At 54.1% G+C, this 25836-nt stretch overlaps 8 protein-coding genes across 8 annotated transcripts; 3 read left to right on the forward strand and 5 right to left on the reverse strand.

Annotated features, from left to right (window-relative positions):
• Nucleotides 1–121: 121 nt before the first annotated feature.
• Nucleotides 122–1188, reverse strand: J4E90_005967 (uncharacterized protein; the record flags this gene model as incomplete). The annotated part of the gene is made up of 2 exons (XM_051435517.1): nt 122–625; nt 691–1188. 2 exons carry the CDS (start codon nt 1186–1188, stop codon nt 122–124), a joined length of 1002 nt encoding a protein of 333 aa, XP_051290375.1.
• Nucleotides 1189–2014: 826 nt separating this feature from the next.
• Nucleotides 2015–2260, reverse strand: J4E90_005968 (uncharacterized protein; the record flags this gene model as incomplete). Its single annotated transcript, XM_051435518.1, has 1 exon — nt 2015–2260. The coding sequence occupies one exon, from the start codon at nt 2258–2260 to the stop codon at nt 2015–2017; it is 246 nt and encodes an 81-aa protein (XP_051290376.1).
• A 1629-nt stretch (nt 2261–3889) lies between these two features.
• J4E90_005969 (uncharacterized protein) lies at nt 3890–5605 on the reverse strand (the record flags this gene model as incomplete). The annotated part of the gene is made up of 2 exons (XM_051435519.1): nt 3890–5401; nt 5447–5605. The coding sequence occupies 2 exons, from the start codon at nt 5603–5605 to the stop codon at nt 3890–3892; spliced, it is 1671 nt and encodes a 556-aa protein (XP_051290377.1).
• A 1040-nt stretch (nt 5606–6645) lies between these two features.
• J4E90_005970 (uncharacterized protein) lies at nt 6646–8221 on the forward strand (the record flags this gene model as incomplete). Its single annotated transcript, XM_051435520.1, has 3 exons — nt 6646–6786; nt 6834–7629; nt 7680–8221. 3 exons carry the CDS (start codon nt 6646–6648, stop codon nt 8219–8221), a joined length of 1479 nt encoding a protein of 492 aa, XP_051290378.1.
• Nucleotides 8222–8537: 316 nt separating this feature from the next.
• On the reverse strand, nt 8538–9084 carry CYP10 (Peptidyl-prolyl cis-trans isomerase cyp10; the record flags this gene model as incomplete). Its single annotated transcript, XM_051435521.1, has 2 exons — nt 8538–9023; nt 9073–9084. 2 exons carry the CDS (start codon nt 9082–9084, stop codon nt 8538–8540), a joined length of 498 nt encoding a protein of 165 aa, XP_051290379.1.
• Nucleotides 9085–9704: 620 nt separating this feature from the next.
• On the forward strand, nt 9705–11083 carry J4E90_005972 (uncharacterized protein; the record flags this gene model as incomplete). Its single annotated transcript, XM_051435522.1, has 3 exons — nt 9705–9782; nt 9904–10788; nt 10841–11083. The coding sequence occupies 3 exons, from the start codon at nt 9705–9707 to the stop codon at nt 11081–11083; spliced, it is 1206 nt and encodes a 401-aa protein (XP_051290380.1).
• Nucleotides 11084–13971: 2888 nt separating this feature from the next.
• NAR1 (Cytosolic Fe-S cluster assembly factor nar1) lies at nt 13972–15917 on the forward strand (the record flags this gene model as incomplete). The annotated part of the gene is made up of 2 exons (XM_051435523.1): nt 13972–14076; nt 14133–15917. 2 exons carry the CDS (start codon nt 13972–13974, stop codon nt 15915–15917), a joined length of 1890 nt encoding a protein of 629 aa, XP_051290381.1.
• Nucleotides 15918–18216: 2299 nt separating this feature from the next.
• On the reverse strand, nt 18217–20642 carry J4E90_005974 (uncharacterized protein; the record flags this gene model as incomplete). The annotated part of the gene is made up of 3 exons (XM_051435524.1): nt 18217–19635; nt 19686–20435; nt 20490–20642. 3 exons carry the CDS (start codon nt 20640–20642, stop codon nt 18217–18219), a joined length of 2322 nt encoding a protein of 773 aa, XP_051290382.1.
• Nucleotides 20643–25836: the final 5194 nt, after the last annotated feature.

The raw sequence follows: 25836 nt of genomic DNA on the forward strand, positions 1-25836 counted from the left end.
TCATATACACATATCATGAATGCACAGGAATGAGCTATCAATGACCTTTGCGCATGCCAGGTGACTGTTTTCTACGTCTTCGCTACTTGCAATTTAGGTCGTCGCACACTGCAGACGTAGTTTACCTCCTCCCTGCCTTCATGTTTGCCCCTTTCAAATTAAACACCGTTTCCGCGTTCCCCCACGCAACTCTGTCCCACTCCACCTGTGTCAAGAACCCGCTCTCCCTGAGTTCCTCCATCAACTCTTTCCCTCTTTCTTCAAGCGGGTAGTTGCTCGCATACAACACCCTGTCTACGGGTATCCGTTCCAGTAGCGCTCTTAGACTCGACATGTCTTGTGCGTCCGCTGTCGTGAGGTAGATGTTGTGTTGCCAGACATCTAGGAAACTTCGCTTCGGTTTATCTGCAGAGGGGATAGTGGTGAGCAGCATCTCGATGCGTGGAATGAGCGAGGGTAGCGCGCCGGGATGCGCGAGTATGAGACGGAGAGCAGGGTGGCGATCGAAGACGCAGCTGAGGTAGAGGTGTAACAGCGGGAGAGGAGACGTAGTTTGCGACGAATGGATATGTGTCAGGAGAGGCGCGTATACCGAAGAAGGGAAACTGTGTTGGTAATCCGGTATCTGCGCATGTCAGTCTACATGCTTCCTCTTCCTCTTGATATCTGAAGAACGGAAAAGCAGCATACCTCCGATCCCACCGGCCACATCTCCCGCAACAGAATCGGCACTCGATACCTCTCCGCCACATCCCAAAGGTCCTCCCACTCCGCCTCTTTCAACTTGATATTCCGACTCATCCCAATACAACCGCCCACGAACTTCATCTTACCCACACACCTCGCCAGCTCTTTAGCCGCCTCCTTGCCCTCTGAAGGCAACATGCTCAACGCAGCGACTTTCTCCCCGTTCATTATGACCGCCGAGTGCATCGTATCGTTGATCTTGCTGCAGATCGGCGGTGCGGCGGCAATGGGGATGTGGCTGATGATTTGTTTCGAGTGGCCAAGAGTACGCATGTCTTTCACGCGGCCAGGGCCTATGTTGCGTAGCTTGGTGAGGGTAGCCTGGGCGATTAGATGGAGTGACGGTTGACTCGGTGATGTTGGTGGGGATGTGAAGACCAAGGTGGGTGCAAGGTGGGATTCTAGGGACGCGATTAAGGAGGCGGCTGTTGTTGTGGTCATGGCGGCTTGAGGTCTGCTTGGTGATGGGTCGCCAGGAGGAGGAGGAGGTGGGTAGTAATAGGTGGTTGAGGCGGATACAGGACGTCCGGGCTTGAAGAGTTGGCACCGGTCAAGGTTACCAGATGCATCTTTCTTCTAGACTTCTGAGAGAGGGAGTTGCGCAGTTAGTGCTGAGTAGTTGCGATCCAAGCTGGCGAGATAAGAAGGACACGTGCCAGTGAGTGCAAGTACAACTGTGGGCATCGGTACTGCCAACATAGCGATGAGGGTGGGACTGCTTTTGGATGGCTGACCAGCATGATCAAGTTATCTGCATTCATCATATGTCTCAAGATTGACAGACTATCGCATCAAGCACATGGTTGTTGAAGAAGTGTATGATTATTAGGTACATGTGTGCTGCGATTCGCGGCTAGTATGAAAACAGAAATCTTCCGGCAAAGATAATGTCAACGACAATTCCGTTCCACTACCAGGTATTCCAAGCACTAATTCCATCGTAACTTTCCATCACTAAAGCGCACATTGTGGCGGTGTAAGGATGACGACGATGGGGCGCGTGTGTTATGGGGCGCGTGCTTGTCGTGGCACTAGCGACCACGCTATGGATGTTGTTGTGATGACGTTTCAATATTCATCCGGGTGTCGGCTAGGCGGAGGCTGACTGACGGCTGGGCGCTCGTCAGGCGATGACTGTTCTCTTCCAACGCTTGGTCGAGAAAGTCTTGGTGGTGTCGTTATGGTCTGATAACCGTTGTTCATAGCTATTCGTAATGGGCATGTGGAGTGTTGACGCATGAAATGGATGCGCGTCGAACTTCATTCATCAGGAGGTTCGGCGACCCTTCTTGCTGCCCAGAGTGAAGGCGCGCTTGAGCTTGCTTTCGGTGGCAGTGGGTGATGTAGGACTCGGTGTAGAGCTGCTGCCTGACCGGCGAGGGTCTGAGCTAGCGGACGACTGAGAAGAGGATCTCTTGCGGCTCTCTTCTGCGAGGATGTCGTCCAGTGAGACGTTGAGGTGGGGGTGACTGATCGGGACCTCTTCGAGGTTTTCGACAAAGCGAGAGGCCATTGCGTCGATAGTGGTAGTGAAGTGTTGGAGTGGGTGAACGGTCGTTGTGTGTGAATGGATGTGGGGAGATGCAGATCTTTATAGCACCAGTATCGATATATAGTGCTGGGTGGCTGATATGATCTACGCGTGATGTGTCGAGCGTGGCTTATGGTATATGTTCCAGACTTCGATGTGGCAATGTCCGGATATAGTATACCAAGAGAGCAGGCAGTTGCGGATACCGGAAATAGTGTAGTAGCGAGAGTGGAAAGGGTGAAAGCTCGAAGCGATGGTAGACGATATATGCCGAAGTAATGAACAAAGCCTAGGCATGCAAGGGCGGCGAAAGGTTTTTAAACATATCTCAGGGCGTGTGTGGACGAGCAGGTGGACGGGGTCCGTGTGTCGACGGCACACGAGGCCAGGGACTTGCTACAGTGCGATCCAGGGTCTGTCCCGCCGATCGCGAAGCCTCGATGCATATAACGGCGGCGCTAAGGGCAGGGTATGACGTACCAAAACGTTCTGGACAGCGTTCTGCTGGCAGCCACACGGTCTTCGTGCGGCCATAACGGGCGCGTAACCGCGTGCGACAAGTCTCCAGTCGCACAGTCCCATGGGTGGGCGTACTGGAAATAGCAGCGCTCGCAGAACTGACATATCCGTAAGGGCTCTCCCAAGCCGCTTGGAAGCGTCAACCAGATTACGGACGTCTTCGCACGACTGCTGGCAGGATTGCGCATCCGACCCGCCGCCTCCAGCCTCTACCCAGTCATGCGCAGCGCGACAGCGGCGACCTTGTGAGCCTTGGGTATTCTTGCTCAGCACGCGCAACCCTTTCGCCACAGCTTGCGAATATCGGCTCGCCGTGTCAAATAAACTTGCGCCTAACATGCCTGCGATCAGCACGATCCCCAGGCAGTCGCGAGGCAAGACCGAGCCTGAGCACTTTATCCGCAGCAGTTATATTGAAGCTGTGTCCGCACGACGGCAGCTCGCATGCGGTGTTCTCGTCGGGTCCGCTGCGTCCATCGCGAGTATGGCCGGGCCTCTGACGTAGGACGAGAGCCATCCAATATTACAGCCACCACTTTGGCTATAGTTTCCAAACCACGGCCTTGTCTAAAGCGCCGCCCGGCTCCGCTTGCCAGCGAACGATTGCGACAACAGGACAAGCTTCAAACGAGAGGCCTCGCCTAGGTTTGCGGTGTATTCGAAATGCCATACTCGGCAGCTAGTCGACATCATCGTGCAGGGTCCTCATTCAAACTGTCCGGCGCCCGGACCCTTGTGGGTCTGTGACAACGGTAGACCCCAAACTTCTGCGCCATCCGTCATGTCAAGTGGGCAGCGGAGCCGACTTTTCGAGGTTAAGTTGCAGATATAAGCGGACACACGACGCTAGCCGCGTGTGCAATTTGTTAGTCTTGGGCACCAATTGCACTTGTCATGTATACAATGTCGTGGCCATCGAGCCATCGTGAGGCTACACTGGTATCGTGGAGCATATCGCAAGTCCACGAAATTTGCGCACTCTGCTAGACTGTTTTGAAGTTTGAGTAGTGCGGCTCTGGATAAGCTGGACGGATGACGACTTCCTTTGCATCGTTCAAACTTTCGTATCGGCTCAGGCATATGGTTAAGTCATCACCATCTTCCCCGACCACGACCACCCCTTCCGCCCCTCCCACGTCCCCTATGCCCTTGGCCACGCCCACCCCCTCTATGTCCACCTCCGCCTCTTCCCCCGCCTCGATTGGACCGCTGTTGCTCCGGTCTCGGACCGCGTTGCGCTAATTGTGCCCGCTCTTCATCTGACGCATGAAACACATTTGGGATCTGCAGTAAGTTGCAAAATGACTGAGTGTGCGGGTTACTGTACTCTTGCGGGGTAGCCTGGACATGTATGCCTAGTGCGGGGTCGTATGTCGGCGCAGTTGCTGTAAAATCCTCAGGTATCATCATCTTGTCAGCTCTAACAAGGTTCTCTTCGATCCAAGCTATCTCTTTCTCCACAAGAGGTCGGTAGACCGCATCGCCTTTGTCTGCAGGGACTTGCGCATAGGGATCCCCTACAGTAAGGTGATCGGCGAAGACACGAGTAATGGCAAGCCACTCCTTGTCATACTGCAATCGCAGAGGCCGTTGCAATTCCGCAGGTGTATGTGGTTGTATTTCCAGCAATTGCAGGAAGCTCCGTTTGGGCAAGCACTTGTCTAGTGCGAGGAAGTTGGTCGTCTTGTTCGTTATATCTTCAGGAAAGGGGAGGGTCTGTACTGTCTCAGCCTTCGGACGTGAGAATGATTCCGGCAAGAGGCTGCGAATGTCTTCTGGAACTTGAGTCTCGCTCTCCATATCAGCAGGTTGTATAGGCTCCTTGGGCTCTGCGACTGGTACAGGGACCACCTCGTCCTCGTCCAAATCCATGTCAAGATCAATTTCGGCATCATTCTTAGGTGCTGGTATTGGCTCCTCGTTTGATACATCCAGATCAATCTCGCCGTCGTTTACGACTCGCGGGATAGCACTATCAGCATCTTTTTGCGGTGGCGGAGCAGTCGGAACTTCTGCGTGGTCCCAAACGGCGGGAAACTTAGCATGCATATGGGCGCTGAACCAATGAGGTGGTCGCAGGCGCTCAAGGACTACCTTTGCAGCAACACTACCAAGAGTACCGTCCTTGGCCTCTTGCTCAAAGTCCGGCTTCCAGCTAAAGAGCTGCCGGTAATTGCCTTTCCACTCCATACCGCGCGGCCAGTCATGGCTCAGTCCAATGTCAACCTGCGTCCGTATTTGAAGCAGTTTCCGCACGTCGAGTTCTCGAACATGATAGATGCTCCGAACATCGTCACTGTTGTAGGGCAAGCGCTCATAGTGTGGCTTCTTGTAGTTGTAGCCTTTCCAGATACCAGACAGACCAGCAATGCGCAGTGGTCCCAGCCTTATCACATTGGCTGCGCCCATGTAGTATATCTTTGGTGCGGCCCACCCACCGTAGTAGAGCTCCCACATGTAGTTGCTCGCTTCGTGGTTGCCGCCGATGAATATGGTGAGATACGGGGCTGTGCGCAAGCCTGAGTAGTACTCGTGAAAGTCGTGCATGGCGTAGTACTTGGAGGGCATCGATACTGCCTTGAGATCGGACGCGTTTCGAACAGCCTACAAAGTCAGTCACTGGATGAGCATTATGAAGGGTTGACGTACCTGGAAGTCGCCGCCAATAATTAGGAGATCCACATCTGGCCAGCCTTTTAGCTCGCAAGCTTTTGCGACAGACGCATAGATCTCGTGTAGCACTCCATGGCCGCAACCTTCGACTGCTATGCGCACGCCTTGCTGTTCTACCAGTTCTGGGGCGGCCATACTTGGAGGTTGGTGAACTGGTAGTTAGTGAGAGCAAGGCTTGTTAGTAGCGCGATCGCAGACTTGCTACTAGAGCTCTGTTGCGCAGTACAATAGCGCAGAAATCGCAATACGCGCAGAGTAAACATTGCAATGAATGCTGCTGTCGAAGAAAGTAAGAGCACGGCCCTGCAGCACTAGCGTCGGGGGTCGGAGTTATGATAAGCTAGCGAGCACGTGTAGATACTGGACCTGCAGGAAGATTCTCAAGATCTGCGCAGAGATCATTCAGGTCCTCTAAATACATGGCTTCAGCAACTCAAACAGAGCTGAGGGCGAAGTTCCTTCAGGAAGCCGCTCATCTCCTCGCAATTCCCTCGCCAACAACAGCAGCGTTTCTAGGTAATGCATGCAACAAGCTAATCGAAGATGCTGAAGTCGGTATTTCAAGCAAGGAGACGGATGCCCTCCGACGAAGTATTTGCGGCGCATGCGGGAATGTCATGATTCCAGGATGGTCGTGCAAAGTTTCGAACAAAGACCAGCGCAAAAGCACTGGCAGAAAGTCGTCGGTGCCCGAGAAAAGTATTCAGTATACCTGCTTGCGATGCCAACGAGAGACACTTCAGACGCTTCAGCGAAGGCCTGGCAGACAGGTCAAGAGATCACGGTCTCTGTTGGATACAGTCCCAACGTCCGCGGCTCCGACTACGACTAGGAAAGAAGAGGATGCAGCCCCAAAGACGATTAATGCAAGCAGCAAGCAAAGACAGAGGGCACGCAAAGGCGGCCTGCAAGCTATGCTTGAAAAGAAGAAGACACAAGACTCGGGCACGGGCGGACTCGATTTCATGGACTTTGCGCTGTAAGTCCCGTAGGGCTGAGTGAATGCAGCCCACCTGCATGGAAGGGCCTAGCGACCCGTGGACACCCCGCTATGCAAGCGCGGGGCTCAAAAAATTCGAGGAGTTATGTCATCAGAACTTGCGAAAGTCAATACAGTCGCAAGCAAAATTACTTTGTCCAACACCACCCTACACCAACATTAATCGATTGCAAACATGGCACAGCAACAGAGCCTTGCGAAGGATCTCTTCGAGGATATGGGCCGCAAGGTCGCCGAGGCGAGCGCCCAGGGAGACAACGACGACACAAAGGTTGTCGACGAGATCGAAAGCATGTGCATGAACTGTCACGAAGATGTAGGTGCATTTGAAAAGTAATGATAAATTCAGCTGATATTTTAAAGGGTACTACGCGCCTCCTCCTCACAAGAATCCCCTTCTTCCGCGAGATCGTCCTCATGTCCTTCTCATGCCCGCATTGCCACTTCAAGAACTCCGAGGTTCAACCCGCCGGCGAGATCCAGCAACGAGGCATCAAGTTCTCTCTCAAAGTCGAAACGGCCGACGATCTGAGCCGTCAGATTATCAAGAGCGACACCGCAGTGTTCCGAATTGAGGACATCGATCTAGAGATACCACAAGGGCGCGGACAACTGACGAATGTGGAAGGCATACTCGCAATGGTAGCACAAGACCTGGAGCAGAAGCAGGAGGAGAGGAAGGCGGTGGTGCCAGAGGTGTACGAGCAGCTACAGGGAGTCATCACCACGATTAAGCAGATGGCCACCGGAGAGAAGCTGCCGTTCAAGATCACAATCGACGACCCTGCCGGCAACTCGTCAATCGAACCTCCCAGTGTACTTGGCGCAGGAAAATACTCTCGCAACGAATACCCACGAACGGCGGCGCAAAACGAAGCGCTCGGTCTGGGCGACACCAGCGGAGACGCCAGCGGTGAAGCGCCCGCCACAGAAATCCGACCAGAGTACCACGCTTCGCAAATGTATCCAGAGATGCCATCCTCTCACGCCCCAATGGTGAACAACGTGGATGAGGACGACATTGTGGAGAACCAGGTCTATTCCTTCCCTGCCAGCTGCCCGGGATGCACCAAGTCGTGCACCACAAACATGAAGATGGTCAACATTCCCCACTTCAAGCAGGTGGTCCTGATGAGCACAGTATGCGATCACTGCGGATGTAAGTTTATATCATGGAACAATCAACGTTTACCTGCTAATGCAATGCAGACCGAAGTAACGAGGTCAAAACCGGAGGCGAAGTTCCTGAGCTGGGTCGTCGTATCACAGTCACCGTTGACAGCAAGGAAGACCTGTCGCGAGATATCCTCAAGGCCGAATCATGCGCCATGTCCTGTCTCGAGCTCAACCTCAGCGTTGAACCCGGTACTCTTGGTGGCAGGTTCACCACGATCGAAGGTCTACTGACCCAAGTACGCGATGACTTGAAATCTTCCATCTTCGACGCTGGCGGTGGAGGAGACTCAATGGACTCAGAGTCCAAGCAGAAGTGGAACACCTTCTTCCACAACCTCTCTGCAGCCATCAACGGCGAAGACAAGTTCACTCTCGTTCTCGAAGACCCTCTCGCCAGCAGCTACGTCCAGAGCTTCACGGCACCGGAGCCCGACCCAAAGATCAAGGTCGAGGACTACAAGAGGACAGAGGCGGAGGAGGAGGAACTTGGGTTGCTCGACATGAAGACGGAGGGCTACGAGGAGGAGCATGCGGCTAGCATGGCAGCGAACGGGACAACGACCAATGGCGCGTAGGGCTAACTTCGATGTCTCTTAGATTTCCTTGACTCTTGCATTAGGTCGGCGCTCGTAGATACCAAGGCCTCGCCAGCCATGATCAGTGTGACATGATCTTCTTCCAACTCTTCCCTGCGTCCATGCTTCGTGATGCCTATAGCGACTCGAAATCCTTCTGCCCAACGCCGATAGTGTGAATGGTCGGCTCTCTCAGATCTTGATCCGCGCTTCCTTTTTCTGCAGATGACGCGACATCCTTCAGGCTCCAATCAGACACTACGCTTCCAGCTTGACATGAGTCGCATTACTACCGCTGTGCCCAGTAAAATATTGTTCATCCTGCCAGCGGGTTTGCATGAATGGTAATATTCTTGATCTCCATCTTCTCCTGCGGTCTTGACTTCTTGTCTACTTGAACGGCCTCCATGTCATCCAGTACCTCCCATCCTTCGAGCACCTTTCCAAAGACGGTGTTCTTCCCATCCAAGTGCGGCGCAGGCGCAAACGTGATGAAGAACTGCGAGCCGTTTGAATTCGGTCCCTTGTTCGCCATGCTCAAGATGCCTCTCGCATTGTGTCGCAACGCGGGCCGAAGCTCGTCCTCGAAGAGCTGGTTTGGCGTGTCGTAGATGGATGTGGAAGTCTTGGACTTTGGGTCGGAGGCTGGCGAGCCCGTCTGGACCATGAAGGAGGGGATCAGGCGGTGGAAGGGTGAAGAGTTGTAGAAGCCCGACGCGCAGAGGGCGAGGAAGTTCTCGGCGGTCTTGGGGACGGCTTCGCAGAATATTTCGAGTTTTATATCGCCCTTTGTCGTATGCAGCTAGTCACTGTTAGCAACAAGCTTGCAGTAGGCAGGCGGTTGGACTCACTGTGACGGACATGGTGGTGGGTGCAGATCAGTCGTGTTTGTGGTTTGGAAGGAGCGATGATGGCGCACGAATCGGACCCTCGAAGTTGAGCGCCCATCCACCTCCACCTCGTCGCGCCTAGAACATCGCGCGTCTATCCGACTGCGCTTACTGTGTGCAATCGCCCTGCATTCGCTGTCATCATCATTGCTACCGCCCGCTGCCCACGCTGCCTCCTCTGCTCGCGACACTGGCAGACGGCCGACCTCATCATAAGCGCCGCCGCATAAGCTCCACCCGGCGACAGCCCTACCACGCTCGGGACGTAATCCACCACAGTATCCCCGCGCATTCACGCAGGACACGCCCATTTCTACATCGCAAACCTTAGCCGTCGGCCCGCCGCGCACCCACCGGCCTCACTGCCACGCTGAGCCCCGCGGGTTCGAGATACGAGGCGCCTACATCATCTCAACCCCACAATTGGCTGCCCGGAAGGCTACCTAGCTCCCAGCACGGCATAGCTGCCCGGCGCATCACTGCCCTAGAGCCTCCAACGCGCGACTCGGACGAGGGCACCGCACTCTGAAAGGCCACGGACACGCCCATGCAGCGCCCGCTGCCCTCCCAGGCCTGCGCTGCGAGAAACGAACATGTCGGCCTTCGTTCGCGTCTCAGGACCGCCAAACAGTAACTTCCTGGTTGGCTATCCGGGCATATCAGCAACACTAGTACGTGTCTCCAATCTGTTTCTGTTATGAGTGCACGTCTTGCGCTCCATCCAGCCGCGTCGAGTCGCTGTATGACCGACTCCCTTCGACAAGGGTACTGGCCATTGCTGACATGTCATAGCCTCGAATAGAAGGCAAAGTCGAGATACGGCCACTCATTGGAGTGTCGGCGCCCGTCAATGTCTCCCTCGTCACCATCGCATTGCACCGTCGCGAAACCATACACCCGTCCGCCGACTCGGTTACGAAGAAGCATCTGGCAGCCCCGCGCAAAGAGATTACCGACATCGTCGGTAAGGAGATGCTCCTATATCGATGTTCTCCCGGAAGAGAGCATGAGAGTATACTATGTATGGACCTCCCGTTCGTCATCTTCATACCGTACGGACGCGGCGGCGAGGAGGTAGCGAGGAGAGTCCCGCCCGCGAGTCTACAATTACCGAGTCGGACGGCGGAGACGTTTTACGAACTCGTCGTGACAGTACAGCAAGGGCCCCAGGAACAGAAGAAGTATCCCTTTGCCGTGCCGATACAACGATACGACACCCTCTCTACCTTTGGCATGTACAATCGACCCGAAAGCGCAGAACGAGTGACGGACCACCTCGTCACCCTTGGCATCAGCCTGCCGAGATGGAGTTATGGACCCATGGACCCAGTCTCAGTATACATCAAATTGAGTCCCAACCCCGACTGGCTGAGCAAGGCGAAGAAGGTCACAATCAACAAGATTACAGTCGGCATAGACGAAGAGATCATCTTCAACCACGAAGGAGATGAGCCGACTCGTAAAGTCAAGACGCTGGCAAAAACGCAGCAACACGTCGGAGTGAGGATGCCCGAAGCGGGCTATTTCACCAACCTTGGGCTAGTCTTCCCCGCAAAAGATCTACGAGACAACGCAGGTGTTATCCCAAGAGGGCAGAAGGAGTTTCCCATGTACGCTGTTACTGGTTTTACGACGACTGGTACTCTATACAAGATTGAGTACTACCTCACAGTCAAGGTAGGCTGGACTGGGCGAATTGCAAGTTGAAGATTATGCTGACTGAACGCAGGCGCAAATGTCGTCAGCCCGAGACATCCTGCTCCGTCAGCCCATTGTGGTATGTCCTTTTGACCATGCAGGCTGTAAAGAGGAAATGGAGGCCATTGAGCAGGCAGCCAAGGACGCCGCACACGTCACACCTGACAACCCCATGTTGCCCGCCAGTACCATTGTTCGATCCAACGACCCAGAAGGCTTGCGCGCACTCGGTATCGCAATTGTGGGAGGCGTACGGAAACCGCTGATTGAGTGAAGAGCTGGTCGCGCAAAAGCATTGAGGATTTTGAGGGACGCGATTTTGCCATGCGTAGGATACTTGTGTTCGACATTCCGCACGTTTGGTCTCTGCGATTGGAGGATCAAGACGGACTCGAGCACGAAACGTTGTTGGATGAAGCCACCGGCAACCAGCCGACCCGACCAGGACAGACGATCTGCACTACTGTGCACGCAAATTACTGGATCGCGCAAAGGCGATAGCATATAACACAGGCGCAACACCGATCATGCAACCAGCGGAGCCCGGAGTCATGTCGAAGCTACCATCTACAGCACGCATTGGGTCTATTTGAACACAAAAGGCGCAAGGTCATTATACCCAGTGAGCTTGTGCATTGTTTATAGGGAGCATTATTTTGGCTTTTCATTGGCGTTACAAGGAAGGGCACGACGGGACGGCCGCCTGTTTGTTCATGATACCTTCGAGTCGTTCGTTCCTATTTTAATCATCAGGTTGGAGGGAGAAAGGAAGAACGCCTCGGCGGGTACCGGGAAGTTTTGTCTTTGGGAAAGGATCCGTGCATTGATTGGAGAAGGAGGAGGAGGAGGAGGAAGAGGTGATCTAAAGAGCGAAAGAAAAGCCACAGTAGGTGGATCTCAATAGCTAGGGCAGAGAAGTTGAAGAATAACCACTACTCATGACACTTCACTCAATCGTCCCTGCCTGGCCCGCTTTCATGCCTATACACAAGACCGGCCTCCTATCCATACCCTCATTCTCCCCCATCAGGCCACTGATCCACCAAACCCTCCGCCCCAACCTCCCCTCCCGTCCTCCCAACCAACGCCCCCAAATTCATCCTAACACTATACCTCAGATACTTCGTCTCAACCCCCTTCGCAAACCCGCCTCCCAAACCACCAATATCACTCTCCCCACCACTCGGATGATGGTGTGCGAAAACCGGTGGTTGAGTCGTTAGACAAACCCTCTCATCCCCCTTCACACCCACGCCGCCACCTCCCCTAGCACTGCCAGAAGCGTGCTGAGCCTGCCGCCCCATATCCGGATCGTTCCCAGCACACCACCGCCCAAGCTCACTGTCGAAAATCCCGTTCCAACCCGCCACCCCAAATTGATGCAACAAGCGCCGGGCGCCGCGTTGCGAGACGGCGTATCCGACTGTACAGAGGGTGCCGCCTGTGGCGCGGTGGTAGATGCGTGTGTGTGGTGGGAAAGCGGTGGCTAGGGCGTCTAGTTCGCCTTGGAAAGGATGGGCTTTTAGGTGCTGGGGTGAGGGTACCGTGGCGTCGTTGGTGTGCGTTAGGGTTATCGTGCGGTGGACTGCGTGGTCGTAGACTTGGGAGTGCTGACCGGGGGCTGCACGTGACATGCCGGTTCCGCAGTGGCCGAGCCAGAGTATGTCCCATTTTGTGGGGTCGCCGTAGGGTGATGGTGGTGATGAGGTGTGGGTAAGGTGGGATTGGCGTGGGAGGGATGATAGAGGGAGGGAGATGAGCTTTTTGGCGAGGTTGGTTGTGTCGATGATTTGGAGGGCGGTGTGTGTTGTTTCGGTATTTCGGTGGGCGTGCAGTTTGGAGAGGGGGATGAAGGTGTGGTTTGAGGATAGGAAGCGGGAGGCGAGGGCGAAGCGTTGTAGGGTTTGGCGGACGCGGATGTCCCAGTCTACGTCATCTTCTAGGATGAGGGCCGTAGTAAGGTTTTGATTGACTACTCTGGATGTTGTTAGGTCAATGATGTCTCCTGGTCAAGGGTGGAGAATGTGTACTGTTGTAGGGCGTTCATGTGTGTTCTCCAACTTCCTCGGATACCTGCTGAAAGCTTTCTGTTCTCTTCTGGTAGAGGATATGCCTTGTTGTTGATACTATCCCCTGTTACGCCTTCGACGAACTCGAGCTTGATATTGGAAACTGCTGCTGAAAGACTCATTGCATCGCGACGATCGGTCCGGAAGGGCAGGTTGAGGACGAGAATCTTCTCAAACTTGGGTGTGTTAGTGTATAGCAGAACGTGGGAAGCTAATAGGTTGTACTCCTAGAGTTATGTTCAGTATGTCTCTTAAGCTCTCGTCCTGTACATAGGCGGACGAATCCTCTGGTATCAGGGCTTCACTTGTCCCTATGTTGAACCACAACCACAAGACACTGAAGAAGACACATGTCGTCAGCAGTCTAGGCGCTGACATCCACCCACTCCTTTTCCTTGCGACCTCAAACCTCGTGCCGCTCTTGGAAGACATCAGTCCCAGGGTATCAATGGAAATGCGTCGCATGCGGGCGGTACGCAGGAGCAACACTGCAGAGGTGTGAGGAAAGAAAACATGGTGAGCAAGTCAGACTCCCGTGGCACGGCATGGTCAGGAGTAAAGCGAAATACTATATTCATGTTGGTCATTTCCAAGTTTGTTGCCTTCCTTCCGACCATTCGATGCGCGGCTTGCCAGGCTAAATCGATCTGCCGAACAGCATGCGGGGCGCATGCTGTATGCTCCTGTACTCCGTGAGCGAGTATATTGCGGCAGCTAATGTAGCCAAGTGTGGATATATGTCCCTGCTGTACTCGACATTGGCATGTGTAAGCACGTGAGAAGTGACGGCGGGCATGCAAAAGATGTGGATACCTAGGTAGTGTGGCGGCGACTCGCCGCGGAGGTTTGTAATCTCGGAATCTTTTGGAAATGCGAGCCTATCGATAGGCCGGCGCGTTGCGTGACTGCTTTCTCCGCGACATTGGGGCGGCGTGAGTTTTGGACTTTCTTAATTGTATCGCGCTCTTCGTTCTTCCTCCGCTCATTCCTCAACATTTTGCCTGCATAGTCTGGTGTTTGCTGTCTCTGCGGTCGTTTTTACTCTCATCGCAATACCGCTTGCCACCCCTCCCCCACTAGAACACGGCGCAACATGAGCGCCATTCTTTCAGCAGACGACCTCAACGATTTCATATCACCAGGTGTCGCGTGCATAAAACCTATAGAGACGCTCCCCGTACAACAGGCAGACAACTCGGTATGTCAGGTTATCGCATTGCGTCATGCGCGGGCGCACTCTAACAATGATGCTAGAACCCATACGAAGTCACAACTGAAGAGAAAGCCGCCGCCTCAGAACCGCCGCCACCCGCCTCGATATCGCTTACCGATTGTCTCGCCTGTTCAGGATGTGTGACAAGTGCGGAAGCCGTATTGGTTTCGCTGCAATCGCATACCGAGGTCCTCACAACGCTTGATACCCACCCGTCGTTACGCGCACCGTGGCTGGCACACAATGGGACGAATGGACATACGAATGGACACACGAGCAATAGGACAGAGAAAGATATGAATGGGCAAAATGCTGAAGGAAAGCTATTCGTCGCAAGCGTCTCACCACAGTCGCGCGCAAGTCTGGCAGCTGTCTTCAACATTTCCGAGGTAGAGGCTGGAAACATGATCGCGCAGCTCCTTAGTGGACCTTCAGGCCTGAGGTCTGGCGGTCACCAAGGAAGCGACTTCACCTGGATTATCGACACCAACGCGATGCGCGAAGCCTGTCTCGTTGCCGCAGCAGACGAGGTCACAAATGCACTCTCTCCCGAAGCATCTAAGATTACACCAAAGCCTGGATCCGAGGGCTCAATCGATACGACTCCAAAAGCTCCTATACTCACATCTGCCTGTCCGGGATGGATATGCTACGCAGAAAAGACACATCCATACGTACTCCCGCATCTCTCGCGACTCAAGTCGCCGCAAGCTCTTACCGGCACTTTGATCAAGTCGGTTCTTAGCGAGCGTTATAACGTGTCGCCATCTCAGATATGGCACCTCGCCATCATGCCATGCTTCGATAAGAAGCTTGAAGCTAGCCGTGGAGAGCTAACATCAGCTGCATGGCTACCTAGCTATGACCAGTCGCAAGAAAAGATTCGCGACACCGACTGCGTAATCACAGCTCGCGAACTCCTACATCTCGCAGCGGCCCGTGGCATCAACTTCGCCTCCCTTCCTCGTACACCACTTCCATCTAGCGACCGAACGCCGTTCCCAGACCCAAAGCTAGATGCATTCCTATTCCCTTCTTCGCGCCGGAAGAACCAAAGCGCAGCTGCCGGCCCATCTGGCGGATATCTACACCACATACTGCAAACCTACCAAGCTCAAAACCCGGGATCTTCAATATCGACAGTTCGAGGGCGCAATGCTGATGTAGTGGAATACTCAGTAGTTCGTGGCTCAGAAACGATTATTAAAGCAGCACGATTCTATGGTTTCAGAAACATTCAGAACTTAGTACGGCGACTGAAGCCAGCAAAAGCCAGTAGATTACCGGGCGGCAAAACGGGTGTTAGCAGGAGACCAGGTGGTGCAGTCGCTGCTGCGGGTGAGGGTGTAAAGGACTATGCGTACGTGGAGGTCATGGCTTGTCCCGGTGGATGCACAAACGGCGGTGGTCAAGTCAAGGTTCAGGAAGTGGAAGAAGTGCGCGTCTACGAAGGGATTCAAGAGGCGAATGAAGATGCGCCCGCGCCCAAGCCAGGCCCAAAGGAGCAGAAAGAGTGGCTGGCAAAGGTGGACGAAGCCTACTTCTCGGGTACAGACTCGGAAGAAGAGAGATCAAACGGGGACGGCGATCAACACATGACAAATGGGGAGGCGAATGGAAACTCTCCTGACCAAGATGTCGTTGATGGGATATCGAGGTCACGCATGAAGCAGCTCATGGCACATTGGGCTGATATCACGGGCGTCGATCAGCAGAAGCTGATATACACTTCGTACATCAAGGTCGAAAGCGATGTTGGCAAGAAGAAGCCGAGTGACATGGAACGTGTTGCTGGGCTGGCTGTTACCGCCGGTGGTGGATGGTAAAGCTATGCTTACGAAGAGACAAAGGCATTAGATATAGGCAGGAGCATTGCACGGCGTTGCTTAGATATGGGGAATACTGTAACGGCTATGCGGCATCGTCTCTACAGAGACTTGGAAAGTCCATACTAGAATCAATAGATTCGACCATTGATTGCAATCAACTCGATGTAGCACCACATGAAACAACGCAAGATCAGTCATTACCGGAAAGTTCTTCCGTGTTGAACTAACACTACGACGCTCGCGCTCGCGCTCGCTCGCGAGCTAGATAAACCATACTTACTTTTTATCCCACCCCAATATCCCCCCTTTAATGCGTACCAGACTCTGCCCCCTCCTAAAAGCAAAAACAGTTTCAGTTGAACATGCCAAATCGAGCTCGTGATCGCAATCGCGACCGCAATCTCAATCGCGACTACCGACGTCATACCATCTCCTTTTCCGTTGTGGTAGTGGCTGGTGGCTGGTGGCTGGTGGCTGGCTGCATATGTACACAGACCTGCATATGCGACGGGCCGTCCCCGCCGCACCTTACCGTGTTACCTTTCATTTCCGCGTTGTAAGACACCTCGGTTTGGGCAGGTTAGATAGAGCAGTGGAAATACGCTGTTGTGCTTTGGGTGTAGCAGAAGAAGAGGTGGTGATGTGTGCGCGTAGACGAAGATCACCAGGTTTATGGACTTGGTCGACGCTGCGGCTGACTGTCAGCGTATGCCTGCCGACTTCACCGTGGTGGACGAGGACACCGCTGTACACTCCAGTACCATGTATCCAGCCATCTATCTGGGAAGATGCTGTCAATGGTAGGTAAGGAATGACTGTCATACACATGCACGCTGAAGATCACGAGTAGGACCGATGGAGATCTTTCGGAGGCGAGAGAAAGATCTGATTAGGGAAGATGCTTGTAAGTACGTGAAGACGTGGCTAGTGCACTTGGTCGTGAACGCAAGAAGGGTTCATGGCAGTGGCGGGAGTGATGCGTTGGCTAGTCGAGGGTGGTCGAGTAGGCGAGTGACGCAGTGGCGTTGCGTGTCCTGTGGAGCGGATCACGCAACCGTCAAGGCTGGCCCGAGGCTGGTAGATTGATTTCACAGGGTCAGGCATGGAGATGGGAGAGCGGAGACGTAGTGTGGTGTTTTTGCAGTCTGGTGCCGCGACGGAGGCAGGCAAGCGAGCAGCTTTCATTGATGGTAGGGAGATGGCTAACTAATGGTACATAGGAGATGCGCGTTCGGCACCGCGGCAATCGCTTTGTTGATAGTAGATAATAGAGAAAAAACAAGCCAGGTGGTATCGAACTCCTTCCCATGAGCCATGTGCGTGGATAGACGCGAGGCAAGAAACGTACAATGACTAGCCATCCTGGGCTATATGTCCTATTACATATTACAACGGGTTGTGTGTGGATTTGCAAGAAAAGTCAAGATAGTGAGATGAGAGTACGCAAGGAGAATGCAAGTAGAAAACGGGACGCAAAGAGAAGAGTTGAAACAGGGCCAGTTGATCGCTCAAAAACTATTCTACCCACCTCCCATGTTGTTACCAAGTTTATCCCAAGAAAACATGGTTTGCCTCCCTTCCTTCACCCCAGCCTTCCCTTTTAACCAACAAGGATATATAGTAGAGGAGATAAAAGCTGACGGTATGATGTAGTCGCCAAATGCTCAAATTGGGGGGTATCCGCCGACGAAATGAAGCACATAAAGGAAAAAGCTCGGTCTAGTATAGTACGGGATAGCGCCAACAAGGCGCGCCAAAGAGAAGCTGAAACAGAAGCAAGGTGTACACTGGGTTTTCCCAGACACGGACAATCCCTGCAGTAACACCCAAGTAACTTGATGACAAGGTATCGACAATTTCCCACGAAATGAACAGACGACAATCTCGCGTCGATCCGCCACAAGTATGATGTATGATGCCGCCCGAGATGATGATTCAAAAAAAGAAAATATGTGGTGGTGGTACAGAGCGAATGTGGAGGTGATATTGGAAAACGACAACGTTAACGTTGTGAGATGATAAACGATGGTGATTGCGCAAAAGGACGATGATGTGTTATGACGCCAGTAACACCGTCCCAGGAAGTGCGCTTTGCTTTTGAGGGCTTTGCAGCGCGTCGCGTCTGTGTCTATCTTTCTGTAATCGTGCACCGTTCCAGACGGGAGAGCTCAATGTCGTACGGTCGTATAGGGAGCGACAAAGAGCGGGTGCGGTGACCCAAATTACAATTATATGGATGCAAGAGCATGCAACGAAGGCAAGGCGAAAAGAAGTATGGGTCCCGCGATGTTGGATATCATCGGTGTCGGGTCTGTGCTGCCATGAGGCTGGCAGCCACACTTGAAGCCCAGTCTGAGCCGTCATCGGGTGGTGTGGGCCACTTGGAAACAGGCTGCTCGTTCTTGCTCTGATGTTGAGAGATGTCCATAGGCTTGCTGGGTGTCATGTAGTCAGACTGTCCGAAACCCACGCTGTTACGGTTCGCTGATGGCGACGGTGTCAGGTAGGATGCCGCAGGACCACGTGGTCCTTGAGGTTTCGGGTTGTCCAGCTTCTTTGCAGCCTTTGTGGCGGATGCCAGAACTTCGCTGAGCAGTTCCTCTTCCTCATTAGGCGTCTCGTACCTATTTGATGGGTTCGATTTGTTCTGCATCGCGCGTCGTGTCCTGCTGGAGATCGGTGCATTGGGTGCGTTCTCAGAGTTCCGGGGCTCGGGACCGTGGGGCACTGAGTGGTGGCGTTTGAGCATTGGGTTAGTTGCAACACGCGAGCTCTTCGTTGAGGCTGTCTGTTGGGAGTGCGCTTCAACACTGTCCCTGACATGTTGCAATGCCTTGTCTAGCTCAGAGAAGTCTGAGGTAGAACCAGACGCTGCGCCTTGTGACTGGTCCATCACCAATGATTGCCTAGCGCTAGTGGCAGCCCATGGTGCACATCCAGCGTTGGCCTCGATATCGTCAGAGTTCGGCGACATGGGAGTCTGGTAACGCCCAGAAAGGCGTCGAGCACGTTTCCGCAGGTGTGAGAAGAAACCTTCCTTCTGTCCGTTTGAGGGTGAAGTGACTTCTGATTGACCATTCAATGCTCTTTCGGCTTCTTGTCGATGCACGTCTGCGTAGTGGTTGCCATGTGATGCGAGAGAGAGTTGTCGTCCAATCTTGCCGGCGGCTTGCTCTCCATTGGCAGCACGTACATTGGCTTGTGCAGTGACTTCCGCCGATAAAGGAGAGATCGGCTTGATGGAGGGCAGAATGGGGATGGGAGCTCCGTTGTTGGAGGCCCCATTCGTCCACGTAGCTCGCTTAGTGGCAGCAGGACGCTGCTTCGTTGACCCACTCACATCGCCAGAGTTAGCATGGGCTGGAGATGGTCGCGGTGACAACGGCTGCTGTGTGGTGTGTTGCGGGACTGCTGGTGCGCTCTCACGTGCGACCAATGATCGACGGAGCCATGATGAGGTCTTCGACGTGAGCTTGGGCGATGCGTCTGGGGAGTTGGTGCCGGAGAGTTCGGATCCTTTGCGACCCAATAATCTGGAAGATGAGGACTTCAGTCGTAGAGGGTCTACGGCGTCTTGGAAGTACTCGTGGTCGAGTGCTTGTCGGGAAGTAGGCCTGGCACGGGGGTCCCAAAGCAGGCACCATGTGACGAACTGTGCCAAGCTGGCAGGCCATTGTGGCGATGGCAAGATGGTGTCTATTGAGTGAGGGGCCATCTAGATGACCGTTAGCTGGAGATTAAGACTGTAGTTTCCATGTGACATACCTTGGGGAATGAGAAGCCCAGCTTCTGTGCCAACCGGACACCGTCTTTCCACTCACCACCACCGACGCGTTGGCCGTGCTTGTTGACCCAACCTCCGGGGCTGCCCATGATTTCGCACACCCTCCAGACCTGGTCAACCTCGTTTCCACCAGGGAAGAGGGGCTTCAAGGTTGCAATCTCGACAGCCATGGCACCAACTGCCCAAATGTCGACTGGCGCTGAGTATTGACCGGCACGTAGGAGCACTTCCGGGGCGCGGTACCATCGGGTCGAAACGTACGTGGTGTAGGGGAGCTTGGAGTGAGTCTCTCTGGCAAGACCAAAGTCGGCAATCTTGATTGTGTAGGCTGGGGGTGTCGAAGGAGGGGTCATCATTGCTGAGTAGCGGCGGAAAGGATGCGATGTGTCGTTCTGTTGCGATGTCGAGACGAGGATGTTCTCTGGCTTGATGTCGCGGTGGAAGAACTCGCGGTCGTGGATGTGCTCCAGTCCGGACATTATCTGGAAGAGGATGCTCTTTACACTATGCGCGTCCATTGGCTTGTGGTCCCGGGCCTTCATGAGTTGGTACAGGTTGCCGTCCATGAACTCCATGGCAATGTGAAGCCTTCGGCTGTAGGGGTCCAGGAAGATGTCCAGAGCCGGTACCAGATGAGGATGCGGTGGTAGCGACCGTAGAAAGATGACCTCTCGCAGTTCAAGACAGCTCGAGAATGAGTCAAACGTCTTCTTCATAGTCTTGATCGCGACCTATGACGCGTCAGTTGACTCGATATCTTAGCTCCTGTGGAACGTTGTACGTACCAGAGTACCACGACGAGCGATGTGAGATCCCGCAGTTCGAACGCGTGCGAGCGCGACGCTGCCGAAGCTGCCGTCGCCAATCTCCTTCATCACCTCATACCTCTCCTCAAGAGAGGCCCAGCCATGTGGCTGTGCTTGTGATTCTGGATGCATATTGATGTGAATGTACCCTTTTGAGTTGAAGATCTGTTATAGCAGATGCTCCCAATGGGAAGGACTGTGGAAGTTAGAGGGAGTGTGATGATGGAGCAGTGATGGGGCTTACCAATGATGAAGTCCTTGGGCGATGATGCTCGATTCTCGAGGGTCCTTTAGTTCATCTCATGTGAAGATTCGCGTTGCAGAAGGTGGTAGTGGTAGGTAGACGTCAGGGGAGGTGTGGTTGAGAGCTGAGGGGGAGGGGGAGTTCAGTGCGTATCGAGGGTTTGAGATGCGATAGGAGCGTGTAGTAAGGGTCCAGGTTGATGCAGGTGCGGGAATGTCGAGAAAATGAGAGACGACGGTTGGGAGGGCGTGTGGAGTCAAGCCCAGGACCACGGTAGACGGGTAGTATTCCGCAGGTTAGGATGTTCTAGTGAGGTTGAAAGAGGAATGACTCTGTGACCATAGCGCAGGTGGCTTAATGATCGGGCTGGGAGATTTGAGCGTGCCTGTGCGCTCGGGGGAGTAGGGATGTGGACTTCCGAATGGTGCGAGAAGAGGGTGAAAGCTGGCCAGGTCCAGTGATGCGGCTTGGTGAGTAGAAGACGGAGCGATCTAGCGGGAGCGAGATGTGATGGAGGTCAGAGCCACACGAACGAAAACACGCCGGCTTTAGGAGGGTGCTGTGATTGATGGACGGCGCGTGTAATGAGAGACAGCAAGGGGTGCGGTACTGGGTCTTTGCACGAGTCGGCGGGCTAGCCCAAGAGATTAGAGTGGAAGCGGCGCTCGGGGAGCGTTGTGAGTCGTAACAATGAAGATCGGGCGGCCCAGACGGGACAAGCGCGGTCAGAGGGCCAGCAGTCGGCCTGTTGCTATGGTGAGAGCGGTCGCTGCTGCGTGCGTTGGCAGCGAGGCGGGTGCTGGGCGGAGAGAGGCAAAGACGGCTTAGTTAGCAGCGCGTGGGCGAAACACGATGCGCAGCGACAAGACGTGGTGGGGGAGGCGAGAGCAGGTGCAGAGCGGTCAGCGCAGGAAGCATGGCGACGCGATTGTTTTTGGGGGAGATGCGAGTGTGGCGCTGGGGGGTGGAGTGAATAGGCGCGAAATGAGCACCGGGGGCTGACAGTCAAGGCTCGGGGCGAGTGGTGAAGGACGGCGCGAAGGTGGTTCCAAGCTTAGCAGGAAGGAGCGTTCGGCTGCCCGGAGCGGTTAGCGCCCAACTGTCGGGCAGCCCATGGCACGAATTTGTTGCAAGATGTTTTTTGTCGACGCCCTTCATTGGGCCCCCTGCGCTGACTTTTGCTGCCATTGTGCCTTTATGCCCCCCACGTGACGTGACGTGCAGACGAGAGCCATTTTGGTCCTGCGCGCATACATGTGCATTAGCCATGCACGCGTCTTATGTACGGCCACGACTAATTCACCGCGCGCGACATAGCCTCACCTCTGTACAGCGCACACACCGCAAAGCCACTCTCAGAATATCCTCACTCAAGTAGCTGCGCTCTGCCTGCCCTCGCGCCGCCTGCCCTGCGCTGCTGCCCCCTGGGTGCCGGCAGCCCTCCTGCAACCAGCCCTCGATCCCAAGGGAGCGTCAGGAACGTCACAGGCACAAGCAAGCATCAAGCTGTCATTTCGCTGCGGCCCACGTTTCCACCCCTTTCATCCTCGCTCCGGCGCCGGTTCCTGATTTGTGGCAGGTTCCTGGATGGCCGTCATGCAGCCTTATTCCATTGGCCGTCAGGGGCTTAGCGCGTGCCGCCATTGGCAGAGTCCGCCGTGGGCACCCGTCAACGTGGTTTCGCTGTCGAGGCGTGCCTCTAGCCTCCCGCGGCACCACGGAACAACGACGGCGAGATAGACCGTCAGGCTCATCCCCTGCTCGAGTCAGTAGCGTAGTGAAAGGACCGTCCTTGATGCGCTCGCGATTTGCTCCTCCACAGCGATGGACGCGGCTGCCAAACATGGAAACAGAGACAGGATTCTGAGCGGCTGCGTCACATGGCATCATCGATAAAGTATGATCTCAAGCGTCTTCGAGAACGATGCAGGGCGCGGCGCGTTGTGGAGTGCCCGACGCGTCGTGTAACCTCCTGTGATCGACCAAACGGCAGCGAGCGCAAGGCCCAACTCTATTCTGCGCGGGAACCTTTGCGGAGGTGCGGCAAAGTTGCTTTTGCCCATCAATAGACCGCGCCTCATTCGAGTCTCGAGAGAGTTTGCACGAGTAAAGCAGACTTTCGACGGCCACTGCAAGCTGGCCGCTCCCTCCCGACGCGCGCAATTCCGTCGTTCATCCTGTCAGTCCCTGCGCTATCAGCGACGGACCCTGAATGTCACCCAAGAACTGCAGTCCATGCGCACTCGACGATGGTTTCGTCTTTTGCTGGGCGAGCTGTTGGGCCCAGGGAACATCAAGATTTACGACGGGGCCCTCATTCTTCCAGAATCTTTCTCCCGTGTTGAGATCATGTCACAGGCTATCCGAGTAGATTGCCGGCCCACCCTGAATGCTGCCTGATGCCAGATGGGCACAGAATCTCCGACACGAGCTCTCCTATTTCGAATTTTCACCTCGATCGCCCATCACCTCAGAGACGTACGACCAAGTCTGACTAGCACGCTTTATTGACGACCATCTTTTTCTCTATTCAAACACCCATAATTCTTGTGCGCGGCAGTATCACCAGGCCAACAATAGTTGGCCATGTCATCTGGCAACCTCCGTGTTATGAGTGCATTCAGGCAGTTGTGAAATCCCAATACCCAGCCAATCGTGCACCCATCCCCAGTAGCCCAACAAGCTTACACCAGAGACGAGTACGGTGCACTGCAAGTCATACTCCGCACCCTATCCGGTGCGCATACCGAAATGTCATCAGTCTGAACACCGCATTCGTCCCCCACTCCGCATCGGTAGGCTCTGCAACGCTCATCGTTATCAGCCTTCCCGAGCACCACCCACCTGCAACAACAGCCGGGACGTCAAAGACCCACGCGACACGGCACGAACATAGGAGGCATCCTACCTCAGGGCAGCCCGTGTCCGTTTGCGTCACCCGTGAACAACGTCGTGCTATTGTGCTCCTCTGTGAAAACCGGTTCTCCTTGCGCACCCGACCTAAACGACCTGGTTCCTGGGGCCGTTCTGCAACGCCGACTTGGCCAAAACGACGGGCGCTGACACAGGAGAGAGATGGCATCGCTCGATCGCGGCACACTTGCTTTGTTTCAGCTGCCATGCCTCTTGTCAAAAGCATCTGTGTCTCGGAAGAAGTAAGGAGACAGACGTTGGAGAAGAAACGTGCTAGCGCAACGGTAGCTGAGCCTCGAGCCAACCGTTCTCCCGATTACGATAGAACAATCTGTCGTTGCTTCATGCTGTGGCGCTGGTTGCTGCACGACGACGTAGGTGGTACTGGACCTTGAAGTCAGGTTGCGCAGTCATATTTGTCTTTATTGATTTCATTGCGTTGAAACAGCCACTTACGTTTCGCAACATCTCAGCTACCGTCCTGTACATCAGCAGCGCGCTCAGCTGACAATGCCAGCTTTCGGCGAATGCCAGAGTTCAGCCGGCCAACGAGCCTCTTGTTGCCCATATAATCGCCGATTTTATCAATCTCGCCATCTCAGGGTCTCTGCAGTGTACGGATCACCACTGCCTCCCCGCTTTCCGAACGTTGCCTATCGGCATCTCTCATCGGAGACATCCAACGTCAGCTCCACGGACTCCGCAAGGCTTCGGTCCGAAGCAGACACAGGACATGTAAATCTTCTGCGAGTGAACTACCGTTGTTGCGATCGCAATTTGGCCCTCGGTCCATCGAGCTAGTGTTTACGTGAGCTGAGCAACAGACGACCTGTGTACAGCAGAACCACCGATGTATCCCCCGCAAAGCTGTGCATATCCTCTGCATGAGATACTGCCCGTTCCGTAGATCTACCGTCACCTGCTTCATCTCCCCTCCAACGTGAACAACTCATACGCTATGTAGCTCTCATCACATTCACATGCGGTCTCGTGACTGAAGGTACAGCACACAACACCAATAAAGTCAAACAACCCTCTGCCTCAGCTCCCATATCAAACTTTTTCATCACCCCGCCTCATCAATACATGCACGTCTTAGTCGTGTCTCTCGATGCGAGGACGCCACAGACCGAGAAACATGCACACCCCACACTACACGCACCACGTCATCTCACACCAATACTCTAGAGCGTCAAAACTAAACCTCTTTCTCATAAGACAAGACGAGACAACACAGCATAGAGACAACACAATACGAGACAACGCAATCTACTGTTTCGCCAACACCAGAATAGGCTTTCTCCAATGCATCACCCGCGTGACTTACTTCAAGACTCCAAACACTCCATCTCCCTCGCTCGCAGCAGAGACAACATCGTCGACATCGTGAAAACCTAGCAAACCGTGCGCCCATCTGATAGTGATACCTAGTGCTGATAGAGACGACCCCAACCTCCACCCGGCCTCAGCTTTTTCCCCGCTTCACCAACGCAAACTCTGAACAAGTGCGAAAATCTTTGGTTGCTCGGGAGATAAACAGATACTACTGCAAGCAATTCACACCGGCGAGAAGGGGAAAACAACAGGTGGGTACCTGCAGAGCTAAGCTCTTTCTTGCAGCGATTTTGACAACAGCGGACATCCTGTCCCTTGACCGCCATTTCATGCAGGTGTCGCGTATCGCATGCGCGTTTAACTGCGAACCAGACCTAATATGGTTTGCATAGACGCACCCAAGACCCACGATGCTGGTAGATGCCGGTACAGGGAATCTGGTCTCGGGGAGCTGGCGGGTGCGGGCGAGTGAACATGTTGAGGTACACCGGATGGTATGCGGTGAGAAAAGCGGTCACCGTGGGCCGTTAGAATCTATGCACTCATCCAAGGATCATCATTCCAACACCATCATATTTGAAACATTGCGCCATCACGGTCAAGTTGAAGGGAATCAAATCTGGTTCATAAACAATTGCATTGGCTATATACACCTCGAGCATCGCAAAGCTGCTCAACATCGACCAACTGGGATGATTTACTGTCCATGGTTAGCCAGCAAGTCCAACACATATTGGAGACAAAGCGACAGATGTAAGGTGTAGGGATCAGTTCTCCAAGGTGATATTATCTTCAATGTGATTAAGAAAGAACACAGCGAATCATGTTGTTCAT

Source organism: Alternaria incomplexa, assembly GCF_024043165.1.
Source record: "Alternaria incomplexa strain BMP 0042 chromosome Unknown scaffold_8, whole genome shotgun sequence".
NCBI classification, from domain to species: Eukaryota; Fungi; Ascomycota; class Dothideomycetes; order Pleosporales; family Pleosporaceae; genus Alternaria; species Alternaria incomplexa.